The 19,778-nt window shown below is 38.8% G+C and overlaps 1 protein-coding gene across 1 annotated transcript in view; it reads left to right on the forward strand.

Annotated features, from left to right (window-relative positions):
* Window positions 1-19,778, forward strand: part of MGAT5 (alpha-1,6-mannosylglycoprotein 6-beta-N-acetylglucosaminyltransferase) — a 105,528-nt gene that overhangs the window by 46,622 nt on the left and 39,128 nt on the right. Inside the window, exons 3-5 of the mRNA XM_088521763.1 lie at window positions 1,984-2,151; window positions 12,508-12,584; window positions 13,324-13,413. Of these exons, the coding sequence (XP_088377889.1) occupies window positions 1,984-2,151; window positions 12,508-12,584; window positions 13,324-13,413 (335 nt within the window). The remainder of the gene's footprint in view (window positions 1-1,983; window positions 2,152-12,507; window positions 12,585-13,323; window positions 13,414-19,778) is intronic.

Raw genomic sequence — 19,778 nt, forward strand, 5'->3', positions numbered from 1 at the left:
AAGTTGTTAATGACTAACATAATGACGGTGGCCGGAAGAAGTTGGTTGGTTGGTATAAATAGCATAACATGGCAATTCTCATAGCCTACATTTCTTCCTTTAATCTCATCCTCTGATTACTGTTAACATGCACAATCATGATTTCCGTGTTCCAGAGTAGTATTAGATTGCCTTGATTTGTCTGCCTTTCACCCACTCAGAAGGGTTTCGATTATTAATAACTTGATTAGTTGGACGCCTTTTCACTTAGTGGTATTGATTTTTATGTTCTTTATACCATATATTGATCTGTCATGGGAGTGGATCAAATACTTTCTTTTTTAAAGGTCTAATCCAAGGAATGGCTATTAGATTTTTATAGCAGTAAACAGATGTTTTTCAAAAATTCCTCTGAGTCTGTGTTTCCACTCTCCCCTTCCCAAACTAGCTTCCAAGTGCTTTTTCATGCTGGTAAGGTGTCTCATAGAGTGTTTTAGTAGCAGTATTACAAGACTAGAATAGTTAGCTCTTTTCTTTTCTGACCGTGTATGGCCTAACACACACTACATTTTTTCCTCTTACTGTTCCTCGAGTCTTTTATTTCTATAACATTCCTATTTTATTCTATACTTTTTTCTATTTTTCTCCTTCTGCTTTGTGCTTTTTCTATCTGTTATTAAGTTCCCATTCCACTTTTGCCTGTAACTTCTGTTTCACATTTGTTAATTTTTTTTTGATAAATACTACTTTTTTTACTTTATTCCATTGCACCATGCTTAGATCGGAAAGCAGGACCAACCATTAGCACTAGAGATTTCATCATCTGACCTTTAGAGAACAAAGGAAAACAAAAGAAAACTATCTACTTTATGGCTCCTGAGTAAATTCTTCTCCTGGAGAAAAAGAACATAAGATTTCTAAATGTATTAACCTTTTTTTATTTACTCTCTCATTTGCACAAGAATTGGGGTACTCATTCAGGAAAAAAAAATGACATTGGGGTACAAAATAGCACATGGCAAAGCTACAAATGATGTTTGGTCAGATGAATCGCTTCTGTTGTATAGAGGAATTTTCTGTTACAGATCAGAAAATTTATTTGTCTCAGGAGTTATGAAAAGCAGTAAAGGTATTATACATAATAATTTTATGTAATTAAATGTAAAAATAGTGTGGATACAACATACCAAATGCTTTTATCTTGAAACAAGCATAAGTGAACAAGGAACAATATGCTCTTTCATCTTGCTTTGCTCGATCCCATTTTAATTTTGCAGTTTAGTCTGGTTAATTGTTTTTCTCCCCTCTAGTCTACAATGTGGGTGTGAGTTTTGTGTGTTTTTGTGTCTTTTGTGTTTTGGGGGGGTTGTTTTGTTGTATTTGTTTTAGCTTATCCAACTATCTTCATTACTGAAAGAAAACTGAATAAAAGAACAAAAGGAGAAGAAAATATCCGGCAGCTTAGTCTTCTTGAGATGTCACTTGATGAACAAACTCCTGTGACTGTTTCTTGCTTTCCCTGCAAAGGATCTAATCAAATGGATGGGTAGATGCACACCCTTGTTTGGATAGATCCAGCTGATTCTTGTAGTTTGAACAACTTCACAAAGAAGGAATTATTATTGTTTTGTACATTTTGTGCTGGTTTTGGCATAAAAGCTCTCTTAGTCTTCTTGTAGTGTATGCCCAGAACTGCTGGTGGTAAGTGCATGTAGTGGACATGTATTAATTATTATTTAAGCCATGTATGATGATTTGAGCAACTACAAAGCACACTTATTTCTTCAACTCAAATGTAAGAAACATAAGAGCTATGCATGTTATAAAATACATATAAAGACTCAGTCCCATGTCCGGAGGAGCTTGTAAGTTAGGTCAAACAATATAGGGAATATTTGTGCAAACGGCTGTTCATGACCAAGATTCTCAGTGAGTTTTTTATATGTATTCCAGTCTCTGACAGAGTACATTGCATTATTATGCCTTTTAACTTTTGATTTGTAGATCTGAAGAAAACACTTGCTGTCTTACTGGATAATATCTTGCAGCGCATTGGGAAGTTGGAATCAAAGGTGGAAAATCTCGTACTTAATGGAACAGGAGCAAACTCTACCAACAATACTACCACTGCTGCTCCCAGCCTGGGGGCGGCTGAAAAGCTTAATGTAGCAGGTGAGTATGGCAACCTTTAGAGCACTTATGGGCTGTTTAACCTGTGCTTTCTCTCTATGTGCTTTTTTCCGTGTTGTAATGTGGTTTTTATTTCTGTTTATTAAAACCAAAAGGCTAATCAACCCGTCTTTTACAAGCTGAAAGGAAGTCTTTCTACTACGGCAACTTGAACATGTTGAAGAAAATATCCTCTGCCAAAGAGGACTAGGCCATCCTGCAGTTTTTTAGATATTTTTACATCTTTTTATATCTACTGCTTTAGTATATAGTTTAAATACCTAAACATTAAAAAGGTGAAAGTAGGCAGATATTTTCTCTGTAAGGCTAATTGCTTGGTCAGTAAGAATCTACTTTGTGCAGATACTGAGACTGCATTTTTTAATGTTGCCCGTAAGAAAACACTTATTGTGAAGAAAACACCAATTGTCATTAGTTTATTAGTTATGATGTAAAAATGTCCTTTCTTTCTCTGCCCAAAGAAAACACTTATTAATCAGAAATGCAATCGGCTGTTTGCTCCCCTTACAGCTTCCCAAAGCACTTGAGTTAACGCCCAGCGGTGGCAGAGTGCCTCACTGCCCTCTGTACCTGCATGGCTCAGTCCTAATGTTGTGTGCCCTGGGCAGATCCTTCCCTTTACACAGCCTGTCCTATTGCCCTTCTCCTTCCTCCGTCACTGAGACAAAAAGATATTAACAGTTCTGACCCGTAGGGAAGTCTGTCTGTGCGCTGTGGGTGATCCCTCAAAAAGGGAGCAGAGCAGGGCCAAGCTGGGCTCAGGGAGTAGAGCTGTGCTCCTACGCCTTGCGTATGCTTGGCTTTCCTATCAAAATCAGCACCCATGTTATGTTTTTAGTGGATAAATCAAAATAGAGAAGCAGAGGCAACCTTTAGCTGACTAACACCAATGAAAGGAAGCAGGGTGTGGTGTGCGAGCGATTACCTGTTTGCAGGCTGACAGGTGATTTAATGTATGTCAGCTGCTCTGCAGTAGCTGCATTTATCCGTAGAAGGAAATCTGAAGTATATTTAACTCTTGCTGAGAAACGTCTTTGTCCCTCTTTTACCCCATAATAAACGTGTGCTCCTAAGCAGTACCACAGTGCTTTGCTCATGTATAACTGCTTAATTTGTGGTATTGTTTTTTCTATCTTATTTCTGGCCTTAGATTAAAAGCAGATTAGAAATGAGGTACCGTAGCTATATAGCACTTGCAGTGAAATGGGCTGTGTTACTTCCACAAAGGGTGAGGCATGGGATCTTAATTGCAGATGGAAAGCGAGCTAGGATAGTATTGTTACAGTTTCTGGGTTATCTTTAGAGTTAAAAAGTCCTTTATATTTTCCTTTTGAAGCTGGACAAAAAGGAGACTTGATGGTGTAATTTCAATAGATCTGCAGATCAGTTGAAGGAAGCAGTTGTCAAAATCAGCTTTTTTGATGATTTAAAAAAAAATGGGATAAAACCAAAGGTCCCCTAATACAAAAAAAAAAAAAAAAAAAGTTAAGTAATATACTTGCATATTATATTTATAGGCAAAGGGTCATTGTCAGACAACTTAACCTGGCGAGGAAACATCTCTTTTCAGTTCTTAGGGTAAATTAATTTTGTTTGTTCTTGGAGTGTAACAGCCCTATGTTCAAGGGATGTAAATTTTGAGGTATATCCAGGCAGGATGGTAATAACTCATAGAACAGAGTTTGAGGCTAATCATCATGTGTTTGTTAGCTAAATGCCTAGTATTCATCCATCTGAAGAAATCAGATGGAGATTCATCTTATCAGAAGTGACTAAATGAAAAACTTGCTTCTCTTCCTATCTTTCTGGCATTTTCCTGCCAGTAGCAAACTCCAGAAGTCATATAGTTATTGAGGTAAACTTGTAACATAAACGTTCTCTCTGCTGTTTTGAAAATAAGCCAGGTAAACAAGCCTTGTGATTATAGAAGCAGCTGTAGTGTTGGTCGTGTCTGTAATGCCTGTTTCAGCCATGTCTTTTTTAGTATGCGAGAGCAGTTGAGTCATCAGAAGATGTCTTGCTCAAGAGCAAAATGTAATTTGAAGTTGAGTATCACAGCAGGCCAGATTTGCCAGTTTGAATATGCAATGAGTTTTTCTTCACTATATTTTAAGTATTAGTGACACTTTTTCATTTAAACAACACTGATAATCTGCAATCAAGGAGAAATCAAAATGATTCCTCCTTCAAAAGCCTCTCTGCAAATGGTTTTGTTGTTGTTTGCTTGTTTTGGTTTGGTACATTGCTCCACTCAGCAAGTAATCCTAAAAACAATATCCCTATGTCACAGGTGGAGGATCACAGTAATGCAGGAACCCTGGACTAATCCCAGAGGTCAAGCTGGTGAATTCAATCTAGGTCATGATCTGTGGTGTTTTTATCTGACTTAGTCACAGACACGTCAATTGTCTTCATTAAAACCTGCGATTGCAAAATTCCTGTGAGATTAAGGACACTGGCTCTGCAGAAGCGAATGGAGTGTTTTTTGTGTTGCTGTTATTAATATTTTGCTCCTGCTCACCTTTTCTGCCTTGACAATTAACATACTACTGTGAAAAAGGAGTATTTACAGTATTAGCATGTAAAGATGGTTTCCCAAGTCATATAGATGTTTTATTTCAGCATGGCTCAGATAAGAGGTCCCCTTTGCATAAGCAATCCAGGTAACAATGCAGAGAGTGTATTTTGAGGAATGGTTGTCAATTAGAGTTGTTGAAGAAATGGTGAAAAAATAACAGGCCAGTGTGTTTAAAAATAATGCTCAGTAATTCAAGAAGTGTATATGTTTTGCCCAGTATGCATTTTTATAGTAGAATGTCTGTCTCAGCAAACTCATGCTTGTAATAAACTTGTAAGATCACATCTTTTAATGTACTCTGTGCAAGCTAAAATGATATTGTTAGCACTTACTCTTGATACTACAACATGGAACCTATTATCCTTTTTGTTTAGTAAAGAAAAAATAAGATCTTTATTGTTATATGTATTGTTCGGGACCCAGAATACCCTCTCTTTCGTGATCAGTCCCATGCTGTTTGTATATTCTTTTGTAGATATATGTATCCGAACTTTGAGAATGGTCCTTGCAGCTGACTAAATAAAGTAGTCCCCCCATGGAGAAGACCTATTCCAGTTTGGAAGTGGGCAGCAGCTGCCTGTAACTCAATGATGGCTCTAATGTGGGGATACGCAGCCTTCATGAAGAGTTTCCTCTGAACATTTTGAACAAGGAAAGGCCTAATGCTCTTTATTAAAAAGAGCTGTGAAAGCATGAACTACTGTTAGCAGTCAGAATGCCATTTGAAGGATTACCTAATGCCATCCAAAACCTTAATGAAGAACTGCTGTAGGTTTCCTTTATGAATAAATGGTAGCAGCAGTGGCAGAAAAAACTAAGTTTCATGGGGAAAATAAAAAGCCATCAGGGAATTTCCTGGCTATCAAAGATTTTCTTTTGAGAAATGTTTATGGCTTCTTAAAACCAGCATTGATCAATCCTCTAACCTGTTATTTGATCATGGTAGCGTAAATGGCACCAGGAGTTTATATTTCATACCTACCACTTGCTACAGGGCCTGTGGAATTTCCTTTTCTTTCTCCAGAATAGCCTCTTCATTTTCAACTGCAAGCCAAGATATGCTGGTATTTGAGGTCTACCTGAAATTAGTAATTAGTTCTTTGACCTAGACTTAGATTTGTGTTTTGGCTTGGAGTACAAATGTTCACTATTAAACTGTTACATAAACTTTAGGACCTGTGTTGCACTTAAGTTATTCACCACTTTCCAATGGTCTCTTCATCAGTTATGTTTCTCATTTAACAAGGCATGGAGAAAATGGCATTTTTAAAGTTATGCTTGTCTGGCTGTCAAGCATGGTAGAGAACTGAGACAGCACTGGTGATATCTCTGTCGGAATATATTATTCTGTAGTGGTATATAGAGCCTTTGGCAGATAAAGGCTCTGAAGAAAATCCATCTGGATTAAGCTCATTCATGATAAGGTGATAACAGTTGGTAGGAGGAAACGTTGAGAATTTAGCAAGGACTGTAACTTGACTCTCCTTGAAGTATGTAAATTAAAACTTTTAATTGATTCATTTTTTTTTAATTTCCATTTCAAGACCAGAAATCTGTTTCTTGCTCATCAGACACTCAGACAACTGATATTGTTGGTTTATCTGCAGACTGTAATGTGTATTCATGTCTTCATTGTATTTAAGTTTAACATTGGCAATGTGTTGCTACACCTAGTTTCTTCCTCTGAATTTAGTTCTGCAGGATCTCTCACTGAGAAGCCTGACAGCAGCTTCCCTTCTTTTGGGTAGTGTAAGGGGATAGGAGAGCATGAGCTCTTAGTGTATAAAAATAATTGATTTACAGAACAGCCCAAGATATTCAAGCTGTTGTCATCACTGTACTTCTGTGCTTCTTGAATGAAAAATTCTAACACTTTTAGATAGTAAAATTGCATTGAAAACTACGCCACACTGATCGCTTACAAAATATTCTTTTACTTTGTGAAGTGTCACTTGGGGAAAGTTGAATTGCATGGCTTCAGTCCCACGGAAGTGAGTCCATGAAGGTTCATGTCAGGCAATTTCTCCCTGCTTCCCCCACCCATGTGTACTTGCTACTTGAAGAACTTGGAGTGTTTTTTTTTTTGAGAGAGAGAGAGACTTAGAACAGTTAAATATCAGGATGCTGAATTTAGTGCTCTTCGGGGAGAATATTTTGAGCATATCTATTTATAGCGTCTATGGCTTTTCTACTTTATACATAGGCTTGTTCTGCTGTATTGGATGTCAAGCCGTCTTTTCCTGTAATAATTTTGGTTTTAACGTGTTTAATATTTTCTTTTTTTTGAAATTGCTTTTATGGTATTTTTTAGGATAGGTCTAAAAACCAATGAGTAATAAACAAAGAATAAAGTCTCTCAGTGTGTTGCAGACTTTGATATTTACTTGTCATCTAAGGGATGACGGCTTGGATTCCTGTCTGGTACTCAGCATCCTTCGTGGGTAGGTAGCAAGGCAGATTGACAAATGGGCTTTGGTAATGCAGCAAGCAGGCGTTTATTTTAGTCTTTCCAGGATAAGAAGGACCTTCGTCTTGGGGGTGTTTCCATGTAGTACTTCTTGCAGAGGTTAAGCTGACGCACTGAAACCTTTTAGGTGGATAGGAGAGCTCAGGTAGCTCACGCTCACTTGATTTCTTTCTGTGGCTCTTCCCATGACCTTTGCTTTATGTGTAACCGACTTGTTAAAGGGTCTTCAGCTATAGCTTGGGTTGCTCCTTCAAGCCTTGTGGAAGCAAGCTCAGCATGGGATTGCCTTAAAGACAAACTCTTTACCCTAGGAGAGCATCACTGTGCACTGGATATAACAGGCCATGACCATGCCCGGATTTAATCTTTTCTCAGGGTAGTGCTTTGCTTTGACTCATATTTATCGTTCCGTATACAGTGAATTTTTTTCTGCACTGTATGTAATATGAAACAGCTTTTGCTGTTTCACTGTCTCTCGGCCTCCTGTGAAAGCAATAGCGCTTGCAAATAGCACTGAGGAGAGCTGGGTGTTTTCAAGCCTCTTGTTGCAGCGCAGCATAATGACAGTGCAGAAGTGTTTTCCACTGCAGTGCTGACTTGTATGAGGAATGCTGGAGGGGCCCTAAGAGGTCCCCTGGGCTGCGTTTTGATTAACCACTTCACTGCTACTTGAATTCTTCTAACATTGCACTAATTTCAGCAGCGCTAATGCAACTGCAAAGTTCATTTTCTCTAAATCATTTTAATGCTTTGCTAATTAAGTTTCTAAAACATTAGTAGAAAGTATTTTGTCCTCTGCATTTAAAAATCTTTTAACCTTCAGCTCATTTCTTTAAATATATTGTTAGTGCTTTCAGCTCACGCTACAAATTCGCTCTTTAAAGAAATTACCTGTTGGAGAGGAAAATTTTGAATTAAATTAAAAATGTATAATAAGCAGGGGAAGAGAAAGGAGCCCTTATAGAAACTAAAACTGTCTTAACTAGAATGTTGGGTCTAACCTTAGATACTTTTGAAACAGGAACAACAAGAAATAAAGACTTGCAGGATTTAAAGCAGGAATGGTAGTTTTATTTAAGTCCCAACCAGTGAGAGAACAGATAGAGAGAAAACTTAAATAGATCAGATATGGTTACTAACATTAAGGAGGTTCATGCTGTTGTAAGACCTGTCTATAAGAAACACTTTGAACTGGGCTGTTATCTGTCCTGTACATCACTGCAAGGTATCCTAATATGATTTTTTTGCCCTAATCTAAAAAATCTGTTTTTCTTAGCCTCAAGGTTCAAGATTGCATTACCCTTTAGGCAGTGTTAAACTCTGCAAGATGTTTACATTTTCTGAAGAAATAAAGAGGTGGACCTTAACAGACTGGATAGGCTGCTAATGTGGGCAATTTTCACAGTATCATGGCTTTAACCAGTCTTGCTGTTTAAAAAGTTCAGTGCCAAATATACTGAACAGCTGGCACTGTTGGACAGATACACAACAGCATCTCTTGTCTGAGTTATAACTTCTTCAGCTTATTCTCCGTTGTAGTGGATTATTTCTAGAACTCATCACTGACTGATGGGGAAGAGATGTCTGAGCCTGTCAGGAAGCACATTTGAAGGACGTGCATAAAGCAAAGGGCAAAACGCGCATATAGCACTTAGTAATATTTAGCTTAACTCTTTTGTTAATGAGTAATTTGGAAGCAAGCAAAAAAAGAAAAACGCCTCTACCACAGGTTTTGCTTTACATTGTTCTCTCCTGGGGTTTGTAAAGCTAGACTAAAACAAACGAACATTAAATACGTGACACTGGGCCTGGCTGCAGGAGCTGTGTCGTGGGCTGGTGTTTTAGGAGCGTGCTGTCAGAGCATGTGACTTGAATCTGTTTGCTCCTCTCCGCAGCAGAGCGTCTGTGTCTGTTCCTGCGAGGTCAGGCAGCTCAGCTGAAGCCCACGGGCCAAGCTGTTGGGGCTGATGTGCCAGACTTGGCTCTGAAATAGCTCATGGTTGTTCACAACCTCGCTTTCACCTGCTCTGTTGTGCTCTGAAGATCTCTGATGCAGAGCTGTAACATCTTGAAATAGCTACAACGGCTTGCAAAGCATGGGTGCTTTCTGAACACTAGGATTTAATTTTAGTTATTTTTGTATTGAATATTCCATCACCTCACAAGTGAAGCATTGTGTTTGAAAAGATTTCTACAATCTGGAATTTGTTAGTTTTGTAAGTATTCTCCACTTGGAAATTCTAGCAGAGAGACAAATACTTCAAGCATTGCCATGCAGTTAGAGGTGGTAGATGGCCACACTAGTCCTACGTTTGTGGATTACCCCGGGGATGTCATCATGCAGGAATGTAGGTGGCTGCAGTGGAAGAGCAGGAATGGGGCTGCTCCGGAAAGCTCCGGAGTAGCTGGCCCCAGGGGAGAGCAGGAGCCTGGGAACGCGGTGTGTGCTGGTGTCCCCGCATCCCTGCCTCCTGGGCCCTGCTAGAGCTGCGAGCGCTCCTTGGAAAGCGTCTCGCTGCCAAAGCTGATGGGAGCTGTTGAAGTACAGGTGGGCACAAAATAGGTGTATTGAAGTATAGGTGTGGCAGGTAAAGGCAGCTCTCATTCTCGCAAACAGGCTTTTATGGGAACTCTGGAGCACCTTTTGGGCAGCACAGGAGCAATGTTTACAAGTGAGGTGTGTGTACTGTGACCTCTTCCTAAGTAACCTTCCTGTCATCTCTGCTCGGATCACAGCTGGCTGTAAACACGCACTGTGTACAGAAAATGTTTACATGTGACAAAAGCAAACAAGTATCTAGACTACGGCTGCGTGTGTACCAAGAATGAGTCTGTTCTCTATATCTTGTGTTTCCTTCCTTTCTTTCCGTACTTTGGCACTTCTATACACCCATTAAAATACAGTAAGATGCAAGTGATCAACCTGGCACGCTGACAGTTTATGCTGTAAAATAAAGAATTATAGTTTGTGTTAATGTTCTACCCTGTGCTTCAAGGGGCTTCACAAGAAGAGAGGTTTTCCTTGAGTAACTCCCTGTGAAGTGGAATGCAGTGGTACCGTAGCATTGTACAGCAGTGTGAGACAGACTGGCTTTTCCTTACCAGTGAAGTCCATGGCTGATTCGTGCTGTCTCTGCAGTTGGTGATGCGGGGTTGACTGTACCTCCCAGGCAGTAGGATGGGAAGAATAACAGCTTTTGAGTGCTCTGCTGTTTTTGACAGATGAGGAACTGAAGGAGTAAGCAGCACGTCTAAGGAGGAATGAGTGTCTTGCAGAGGAGGATTGTTTAGCCCGGAGAAAACAGAGAAAAGGCTGTTGTTGAGAGTTATGTTTTCTTCGTGCTCATGGTAGGCTGTGCCAGGGGCCTCTCTGGCTGCTGTAGCCGCTGGGGCGGCTGCTACTCCTGCTGCTGCTTTGCTTCCTCGTGCCTGCCAGTCAAAAGATTTGGTCTGGTTTGAACTATTGCTTTGGGGCAAGGACTTTTCAAGTTATATCATATCAATGAGATCAAGGCAACAAGGGTCAAGTGAAGGTAGTGCTGGTACCATGAGGTGATAGTGACTTTGGAAGGAGACTTCTTAAGAAAACACTGATGCAGAGGGAAAGACATTTGGAATTCATGCTGAATACCATTAATAATCCCTTCTCTCCATGAGTTTAATATCTAATAGTCCTATAGTCTTAGATTTGCCTTTTTTTTTTTTTTTTTTTAAACATGAGAGTTGTCATTTATAAGGTTTAGCTGCATCATTGAACCCATTTTTTAATTGTAAAGGAAGCATGTCTCCTCCTGAATCTGTGATGGTGGCCTAATAATTTTAGGATATCTTTTATATTTTAGGGAGGCCCTCATTTGACATGTTTTATGGAAAGCTCTGTACTGGCTTTCTATTCAGGCTCAGGACTTTGTATTTTAGTCATTGATAGAAAATTTATCATGGAAACAAAAAATGGAGAAGATAGAAAAGGAGAAAAGAGGAGGAAGAGAGAATATTTTGAAAGTACTTACTGATTTCAAAGTCATCTTAAAAACTACTTTGCTTCAGCATTGTTGCCCTTGGCAATAAAGCTCAGTTTGTCAAATTGCTGCTGATGCAGTGACTGCCAAATCAGTGTTGTCTTCCTGGCATATTACTTTCCCATCAGCTCTGTTTTCAGTCCCTCACATTTCAAGTTTTATCTTTCAAAAGAAGCCTTTTGTGAAAGAATGGAAAATATTCAGCTAAATTGGGAAGAGTGTTTTGTATATAATGAAATGTTCTAACTCCATACTGCTGATCTTGTATCCCTTCTCTGTTCTACTGCCTTTTTTTTTTTTTTTTTTACTTTTAACTGAGATCTGAAATAGGGGGTGAAGTTCTGTACTGTAACTGCAAAAATGCTATATAGAGTAACATGCTCCTCAGTGCATGGTTGGCTTTGATAATCATGAGTTTTGCCCATGGGAAAAGATGGAATAGCTCAGGTATAATTTAGATAACTCTGGGACAGGCTGCCTAAATTAAAAACCTCCGCTGCTTATGGCAACAAACTCTCCACCACATCAGTCGCTTTTCCAGCCTAAAGGTTTGTGTTAGAGGTTTCTCAGGAGAAAGTCCCACCTGGAACTGGTGTGCTAACGTCCTCTGAAACTTCTCCTAGCCCTTTTGCTTGGCTCATATAGGCTAGAAGGAATCCTGCTCCATTTTAACATGTTTTAAAAACCTCACATGATAAAATCTTAACAAAATATGTAGAAGTAATGTGAATCACTATAAAAATTCTTGAGACCATGAGAAATTTTTCTTGTGAGATGTGATGTAGTGTTACTTAGTTTTAAATTTAGATCAGAATGCTGTGCTTATTAATTAGGTCATACATCTAGTGCCAAGTTGCTAGTCACGTGCAGTGGATAAAATGGTAACACTTGCAAAACCTAGTGTTGGTATTTCAGAGCAGCTTACGGCTTGCAAGTGTTTGCCAATCAGAAATTAATTGTTGCAATTTACTAGTTTTAAGCACACTTAGATTAGAAAAGTGTTTATATTCAGTCTGAGTTAGCTTAATTTTTATTTCAATCTGCATAAAGCACACTTTAGAATTCAGCATTTCTACTGCAAGTTGGAGTTGAAAGCTATACAACCTTTTTCTTACATAGTCAAGTAAAAAGTACAGTCTTAAATGTTGTAGCGAATGTTACACAGTAGGACCCCAGGGAATATGCATGTGGAATCACAAAATAAAAGGCAGGATTCGCTAGGCTATCTGTCAGAGCTGTAGGACAAGACTCTATTATAGTCTCTTTTTCTTTAGATCTCATAAATGGAGCCCAAGAACAGTGTGAATTGCCTCCTATGGATGGTTTTCCTCACTGTGAAGGGAAAATAAAGGTAAGCATAGCCTATTCTTAATCTCATGATATGTTCTCTGTGAAAAATTGTGTGTGTTGCATTAGAGGAAGAAAACTGTCTTGCTCAGAGTGACGTCATTTGTGAAAGCATAAAATTCACTAACGCTGTGAATGTGTGCAATCAAAGCTTTGGATGTGGTGTTCACAGTTGATTCTACATAAATTTTATGCTTTATTAATTATTATGTATAAATAATTTTTTAATAATGTAATTGGAAATGCTAAACTTTGAAAGTCATCAAATTTTGATTTAGAAAGAAAAAAATATAAGGTTGCAGAGCTTGAGAACTATATTTTTCAACATCTATAATTTGAGCTCTAATTAGACCTCATCAGTAGCTGGGGACAAAATTTAAGTTGCTAGATACTTAAATATAAGGTATTAGGATTTTTATTTATTTATTTATTTATTTATTTATTTTGAAAATTGAAACAAATAGCTGAACTACTAAAATATATGTGGCTTTTTTTTTCTTTTAAAAAGTTTGGAAATAAGTATTTAAAAATGTGCAAGTGTTAAATCTCTAGTCTGTGGTTTTAGTAATTTTGATAAATTGACTTCATGTTGGCTATATCATGCCTTGCTTGAATGTTACTTTTTTTTTTTTTTAATCGGTTGGTTGCAGTGATTTTCAGCTCTTACTTGTTATTCCTGCATTCAGTGTGAAATAATATTTTAGTACTTAAGCCTAACAGACTGTGTTCTGGTTTCCTTTCAGTGGATGAAAGATATGTGGCGATCAGATCCCTGTTATGCGAGTTACGGCGTAGATGGGTCCACATGCTCCTTTTTTATTTACCTCAGTGAGGTGAGTAATATTTGCAGCTGCATAATGGGAATATCATAGTGCTCTGTATTTGTTAGTAATTACTTGCAAGCATTTCTCAGAAGAAATCATAATTTTCTTACAATTCAATAAAGAGGAAAGAAAAACTGTTAAGCAGACTTGTTCTTGAGTGCTTTGCTGTAATTCGTAAGTCACCCAGGTATTTCTAGCCTGGAGAATTCTGAATTGATGTGAACAGAACCTGACTAGTAAAACCACATTAGAAATCCTTTTTTTTTTTTTTTTTTTCCTAAATATGGAACTCAGTCAGACGTCCTTGCCTTTGGGTACTTTTTCTAATGCTTTCTGTGTAACTCCTGAAATAGCAAGAAGTAGGAATGTTAGGAGAGATGGTTGGAAGTTTGGGAAATACTGAGAATGTGAAACTAGGTGATACATCTTCCTAGAATTCATGGCCATTTCCTACTTGGAGACTGCTCGCAAATTGGAGGATGTCTTATCAAAATAAATAAATATATCACCTAAAAGTCACCTTCTTGAGTGAAGTTGCAGCTAGGTTGACTAGAGTTTCTAGTATCTCTCAGAACAAAAGGCCAAATTTATAAGAAACTGAAGAACCTGCCCATCTTTGTACAGCTCTCCTGAGTATCGCTTGCTTTCCAAGAATGGATTTTGTCTGTCAGGGTTTGTTTTGAGCTTCTCTCTGTCTTCTGGTGTATTTCAGAAAAGGTCACACATATTTGGTGACTTGGCCTCTTGCGTGTTATCAGTAAAACTGTAATAACTTACAGCAATCGATACTTGAAGCAATATTGGTAAATGATGACTTTCTGCTTGCAAAGAACTTTGAGATGTAAAGAAGTTGTGGAATTCCCAAGTTATATTAATTGTTGTAGTTTTTGCATGATTTAAAGGGAGGAGTTGGGTTTCTTAATCTACATATTTAAGACTAAAACAGTCTTATTTAAGTAACTCAGTTGTAATGAAAGAAGATTTACTTGGCGCTAGTCAAACCTTTGAGGGCATTACTTTAAGAAGTAGTAATAGTAATAGTTAAATGAATATCCGTAACACATAGCTGAAGAAATAGAAAAAAATAGATTTTTAATCATCAATTTGACTCATTACATTGGTGGCACTTAGTGTTGATTTATTTGTGGGCTATAAAGCTGGGGAAAGAAAAAAATACAGAATGACTGTACCATTTACTCACTTATTTGTCATAGACATTGGTGATGTGCTTTCATGATCAGTTGACGTTCATCTTGAAGTTTCTGCTAAAAGGTTATGTTTTGACATCAGTGCAATTATGTTTGTTTTGATGTATTCTGTCAAACATTTAGTTCCCTAGCTTTTTTATGCAGATTTTCTGTGACAACCTCCTGTATTTGATCGTTAATTTTGAAAACTTGCTAGATGCTATTAGTTTTTTTCATAATTGAGCTTTCAGTTTATCCTGGGAGTGAAATGCAAAGAGATCTTGCTCCTAGTGTGTCTGGTATTTCTGAATGCAGGTGTTAGTCAGGTAGATACCTATAACCTCCTTTTAGGCGCATCACCTGTAGCATAAGGTTCTCCCAGTCCAAAACTGAGAGCACACAGTTTAACTCTGTGGTTTAACAAAGGACTCCTCATCTCTGGGTAAGGAATCCGATTATTAAATGTAATGATAAATTCTACTCTGAACTTTCTTTGCATTTCTACAAAATAATTTGAGTGCTTTTTCAGTTGGAAGTCAGAGCAGCAGGCATTATATTTGAGCTACTTTGCTGAGCTAAAACTTAAAGGCTTTTAGCAGGATTTTTGATCAAACTTTTCATCATCTTACTGAAGCAGAGAAAAATTCATTTAAAAGCTCTATGTTAACTAATTTTGTTACTTTGTAATTTCAAATGCTAAATCATATAGGCATGTATATCAGCTGCATAACAGTGTAGAGAAAACTATCTTAATAAACTTGCATTTTAACAGTTCAGCTATCCTTCAGGAAATGTCTTACATTTAAGGGTTTTTTTGCTTTTTTAAGTTTACAGTTATCAGGAAGTAGTTTAAAAAAACTTTATTTTATTTTGTTGGTGAATGATAATTCATTCTTAAATGGGTAAATCTTAAATATTATAGGGGGACTCACTAGGCTGTTTCATTTTTAGAATGCTATGAAATAAGTCTGTCTTCACTGGATTTTTTTTTAAGTGCATTCTCTCTGTATAGGATAGTATCAAATATTTTCATAAATATTGGAACTGTAGAATATATTTTAATTCTTGAGTCTATCTTTGTAGTGTAATATATTACATGCGATAGCTGGAAGATCAGTATCTCTTTAAACTCAAAGCCAGGATATCTTGTACCAGATAAAATATCTAATGCATTAATTAAAGGAAGTGGTGTTTTTCCGCTGTAACTGCCGCCTCAATTTACAGAAGTGCAATGGTTGATTATTCAAGGGTTTAGGGATTTGAAATATTTCTTTAAGCAGGAATGCTGAATTTGTGCCATTTCTTATTCCATTTGGGAACTGCAGACAAAGGTCTTGTGCTTTTTCCTTTTAATGTTCTCCCATGACAGAATGTAAAACTAATATTAGTTGAGCATGTTATTAACCCTGAATTTAAATTCAGTGTTCTTAATCCTATGATTAATGCCATGATTAATGCCCAGCAGCAGAGGTTGGAAAGCTTAAATGTTTGCGAATGCAAGCATGAAATGAAATTCTAATAACACCACAATGATGGGGATTTATGAGGTGTGCTGGCCGCTAAGGGTAACTTGGAAATGCTGTTGCAAGGGCAATTTATCAAAGAGGACAGTGATGAAGAATTGACAGTTTATAGTGTGGTTGCGCAGCTGGATGATGAATGTGCCTACAGAGCTCTCGAGTGAAAAGTGAGGGCTTAAAATATTAAAATGCATCTGGGTACAGGAAGGATATTAATGTTTAAGAGTTTTCCATTTCTCCTTAAGATTAACATATAGGAATGACATAATTGTGAATGGAAACAGCACGGGCACAATCAGGCTGCCCCAGGTGGCCTTTCCTGTGGAGCCTGCACCAGCGTGAGTGTTAGCAGCTCGGCCGCCCCGCGTTTGCGTTCCATGGCCCCCTTGCAGGAGCAGAACTATCAATGCCAGGCAGCTGAACAGCTCTTTTCACTCCCCTCCTTGCAGCTTGGTTGCTTGGGCAGAATTGGAGGCAAGTGTTCGTAGCAAAAGGAAAGCAAGTAGCGGTTTCATTTAAAGCTGTGACCTGTGCAGACTTGCAAAATCTGCACAGCTCTATCTTGCTGCTCTGCTGCAGGCACTGGATTGCTCCTGGTGGCTGCTGCACGGCTGCGTGCAGGGTCTTCCAGAGCCCAGTAGTTGAGCTGGAGCCTTTGGAAGCCTGGAGGAGAACAGCTCTCCTGAACAGCAAACCCAGCCTTGTCTGCTCTCCAGCGGCAGCGCAAGGCAGCAGGTTTCCCTTACAGCAGTATTTTTCTTTACACTGTTACTCTTGCTGTGAGGCAACAAACAGAAAACTAAAAGCTGAAGACAATTCTGCATGTGTTCTGCTCTCAGAATAAGGCTGTAGTTTAAGGCATAAATAAAAAGCATGGAAATTACATTTATATAGGTTCCACAAATCCCTGAAAGTGCAGCTAGTTTGCTGCAGCTTGCTCATTTTTTATGTGGAATACCCATTTCCAACACTACTTCTGCATGGGCAAGCTCATTCCTAGCCCTGAGAGCAGTCAGTGATTTGCATTTTTTCACTGTAATGTAATATCAAAGCAACTTCCTTGAATACTACACAGTTACTCAAAAATGACTAAAACAGTATTTTTGTCTCAAATATAAAGCAGTGGAAGTTGGAGCCATGAATTCTTTAGTCATTTAAAGTGTGTTCCTGAGGAACTGAAATGATAACCATATTCAGTACTTTGTCACCAAATCAAATTCCTTTTCGTCAGCATTTTGGTCTGTATTTGGGAGTTCAAGACTGTTGAATGATGACTGTGTATAAAGTTTCATGTTGCAGTGTGGCTGAGACTGTGCGTGCTTAACAACCACTGTTGGGCATTGCCTATGGAAGAAACTAATCCAAAGTCACCTGTACTTTCTTTCACTCAACAGACAGGTAGTCATCTTGCACACTGCATATCAAAAGGAGTACCTGTCCCTGGTCGAATGCTAAGCAAAGTCATTCCAGTCTGTGCAGGAATTGAGAAAATCACCTTCCCCAGGGAAGCAGTTTGATCTTTCTTGAATGGATTTTCTAGGTGAACATTAGTTTTGTACCTGCCTTCGTGCTGCCTAATAAATTTCAAGGTGGCCCTTCTTTCATGAGATGTTGCAGTGGGTTGGTTGCTTATTTGTTTTAATTCCCACTCTGAGGTTGATGCTGGATACGGCGGAGTGGCGTTTCACCAGGGAGAGAATTCCAGTGTCGTCTAACATTGTTTACCTGGCGTGCCAAGCAAGAGCTGTAGTTTCTCTGTATATGGTCTGCACCTGCCTGGCATAAGAGGCCTAAATGAAGATACCCCAGGTCACAGGAGACAGCATCTCCTCCTCCTCCTGCAGCTTTTGCAAAGTCTTGTTACGTGTACTCCAGACAGCAAGATGTCCACTGCGATTAAAAACGTGTCAGGGAAGACCTGTGTGCAGATGGGCCTGGCCTCTTGAGCATGATCAAAGACTGCCTAATACATTTGATCCCCATTGAATGCCGTGCTAGGTACAGCAGGCACATCTGCTCTTAGTCAAAACTATGACAGGAGGAAGATAAATTCAGCTATTCTGAATAGTAGTTTAGCCTTTAGATTACTCATCCAAAAAATGGGCAGTTTTCAAATCTGCAGTTGCTGCTTTGTAAGGACTGAAGCTCACCCAGGGAGGGAGAGGGTCCCCCAGTAGGAAGGAGAGGAGCCTGAGGGCTCTCACAGGGACTGCTCCGCCTTTCATCTTAAAGCATCGGATAAATGCATAAGCCAGTGAAAGGGCAGGGTCTAGATGAACACTGCTGTCCTTCAAAACTTGCAGCTTATTGCTGGATGATTATTCCTTTCCTAGAAAAATACAAAGCTGAAATATTACATTTCTTACAAAGAGTTCCTCTAGACACAGCTGTAACAGCGTGGAGTGATACCATGCTTGTAACTTCATACTGTAGCATTAAGCCCGTGTTATATCATCTGCTTGTGTATTACTATATAAATATATAGATATATGCACCCTTTTTAATCATAAGGATGTCTGAAGTCTGGGACAAGGTACGCTCTATTGCTGTCACATTCCCTGCAAACGTTTTTGTCATTAATTAGATGGTACAATTCAAGACCAGCGGTGTGTATATATATATATTTTTGTTTGTTTGTTTCCCTGCCATATCTTATCTCATCTCCTACAGATTCATCAGAGGCTGATGGGCCTAGCAGACTAAGCTTCTTAGGCACTTCAGGAGCAAGGAGGGAGGCAAGTTCCAAGCACAAGGTCTTTTCACAGCATGTGCATTACTGTTAATGCCCCATTATCACATGAGGGCAAGGAGATCGGGTGGAGACCTCCTCTCCATCGTATTCCAGCAGTTTTAGAAGCTCCTCACCTTTCTCACCATGTCCATAGATGGAACCTAGTACCTGCTGAAATAAAAACTACTTGTATCGATGCAATGCAGAATAAGAAGGGTTAAGTTATCACTGATGTTTGCTAGGAGAAAGATGACTTGGTGAGTGTTCTCCTCTACCTCTTCAACAACTATAGCACCCACCTTTCCTTTCAAAGAACTTCTCATGACAGTGGTTAAAAGTCTAAATCTGAGAACAACGATGATAAGGACATTTACGGTGTCTGATGGCCATGTGTGCCATGCAAGGCAATCAAGTATATAATTAATCACTTACCATGTTTGGTTACAAGAAGTCATGTGGTGCTCTAGATGAGAAACTTTGAAGCTAGAAGAATATGTTGCTGTATCTTAAAAAAGAAAGACTTCCTCGATCATAGGAAACTTTGAAGCTAGAAGAATATGTTGCTGTATCTTAAAAAAGAAAAAGACTTCCTAGATCACAGGAAGCCCTTCTGGGGCTCTGGCCCTTGCCAGGAGCTGCAATGAGCTGCAGTTGCTGGGGTCCGAGGCGAGATTGCATGTCCTGGGTATGGGATGGTGCTGTGTTCGGTCCCAGCGGAGAGAAGGAGACAAAGCACTGCAGGAGCAGGAAGTGGCTGTTTGACCCAGGACAACGATATCATCTTTTAAATTATTTTTATCTGTTTTCTGGTGATGGTGCACTAAAACTAGTAAATGTGTTGTACTACTGTATGTCATTGCGTGAGGGTAGGCAGAAGAGCACAAAGTTGTTCACTATGCTGCTCATTAGGGTAACTGTTGTCTTTAATTCTGCCAC

Source organism: Tinamus guttatus, unplaced genomic scaffold, assembly GCF_059628265.1.
Source record: "Tinamus guttatus ecotype Peru unplaced genomic scaffold, ASM5962826v1 Tinamus_guttatus_pri_ptg000133l, whole genome shotgun sequence".
NCBI classification, from domain to species: Eukaryota; Metazoa; Chordata; class Aves; order Tinamiformes; family Tinamidae; genus Tinamus; species Tinamus guttatus.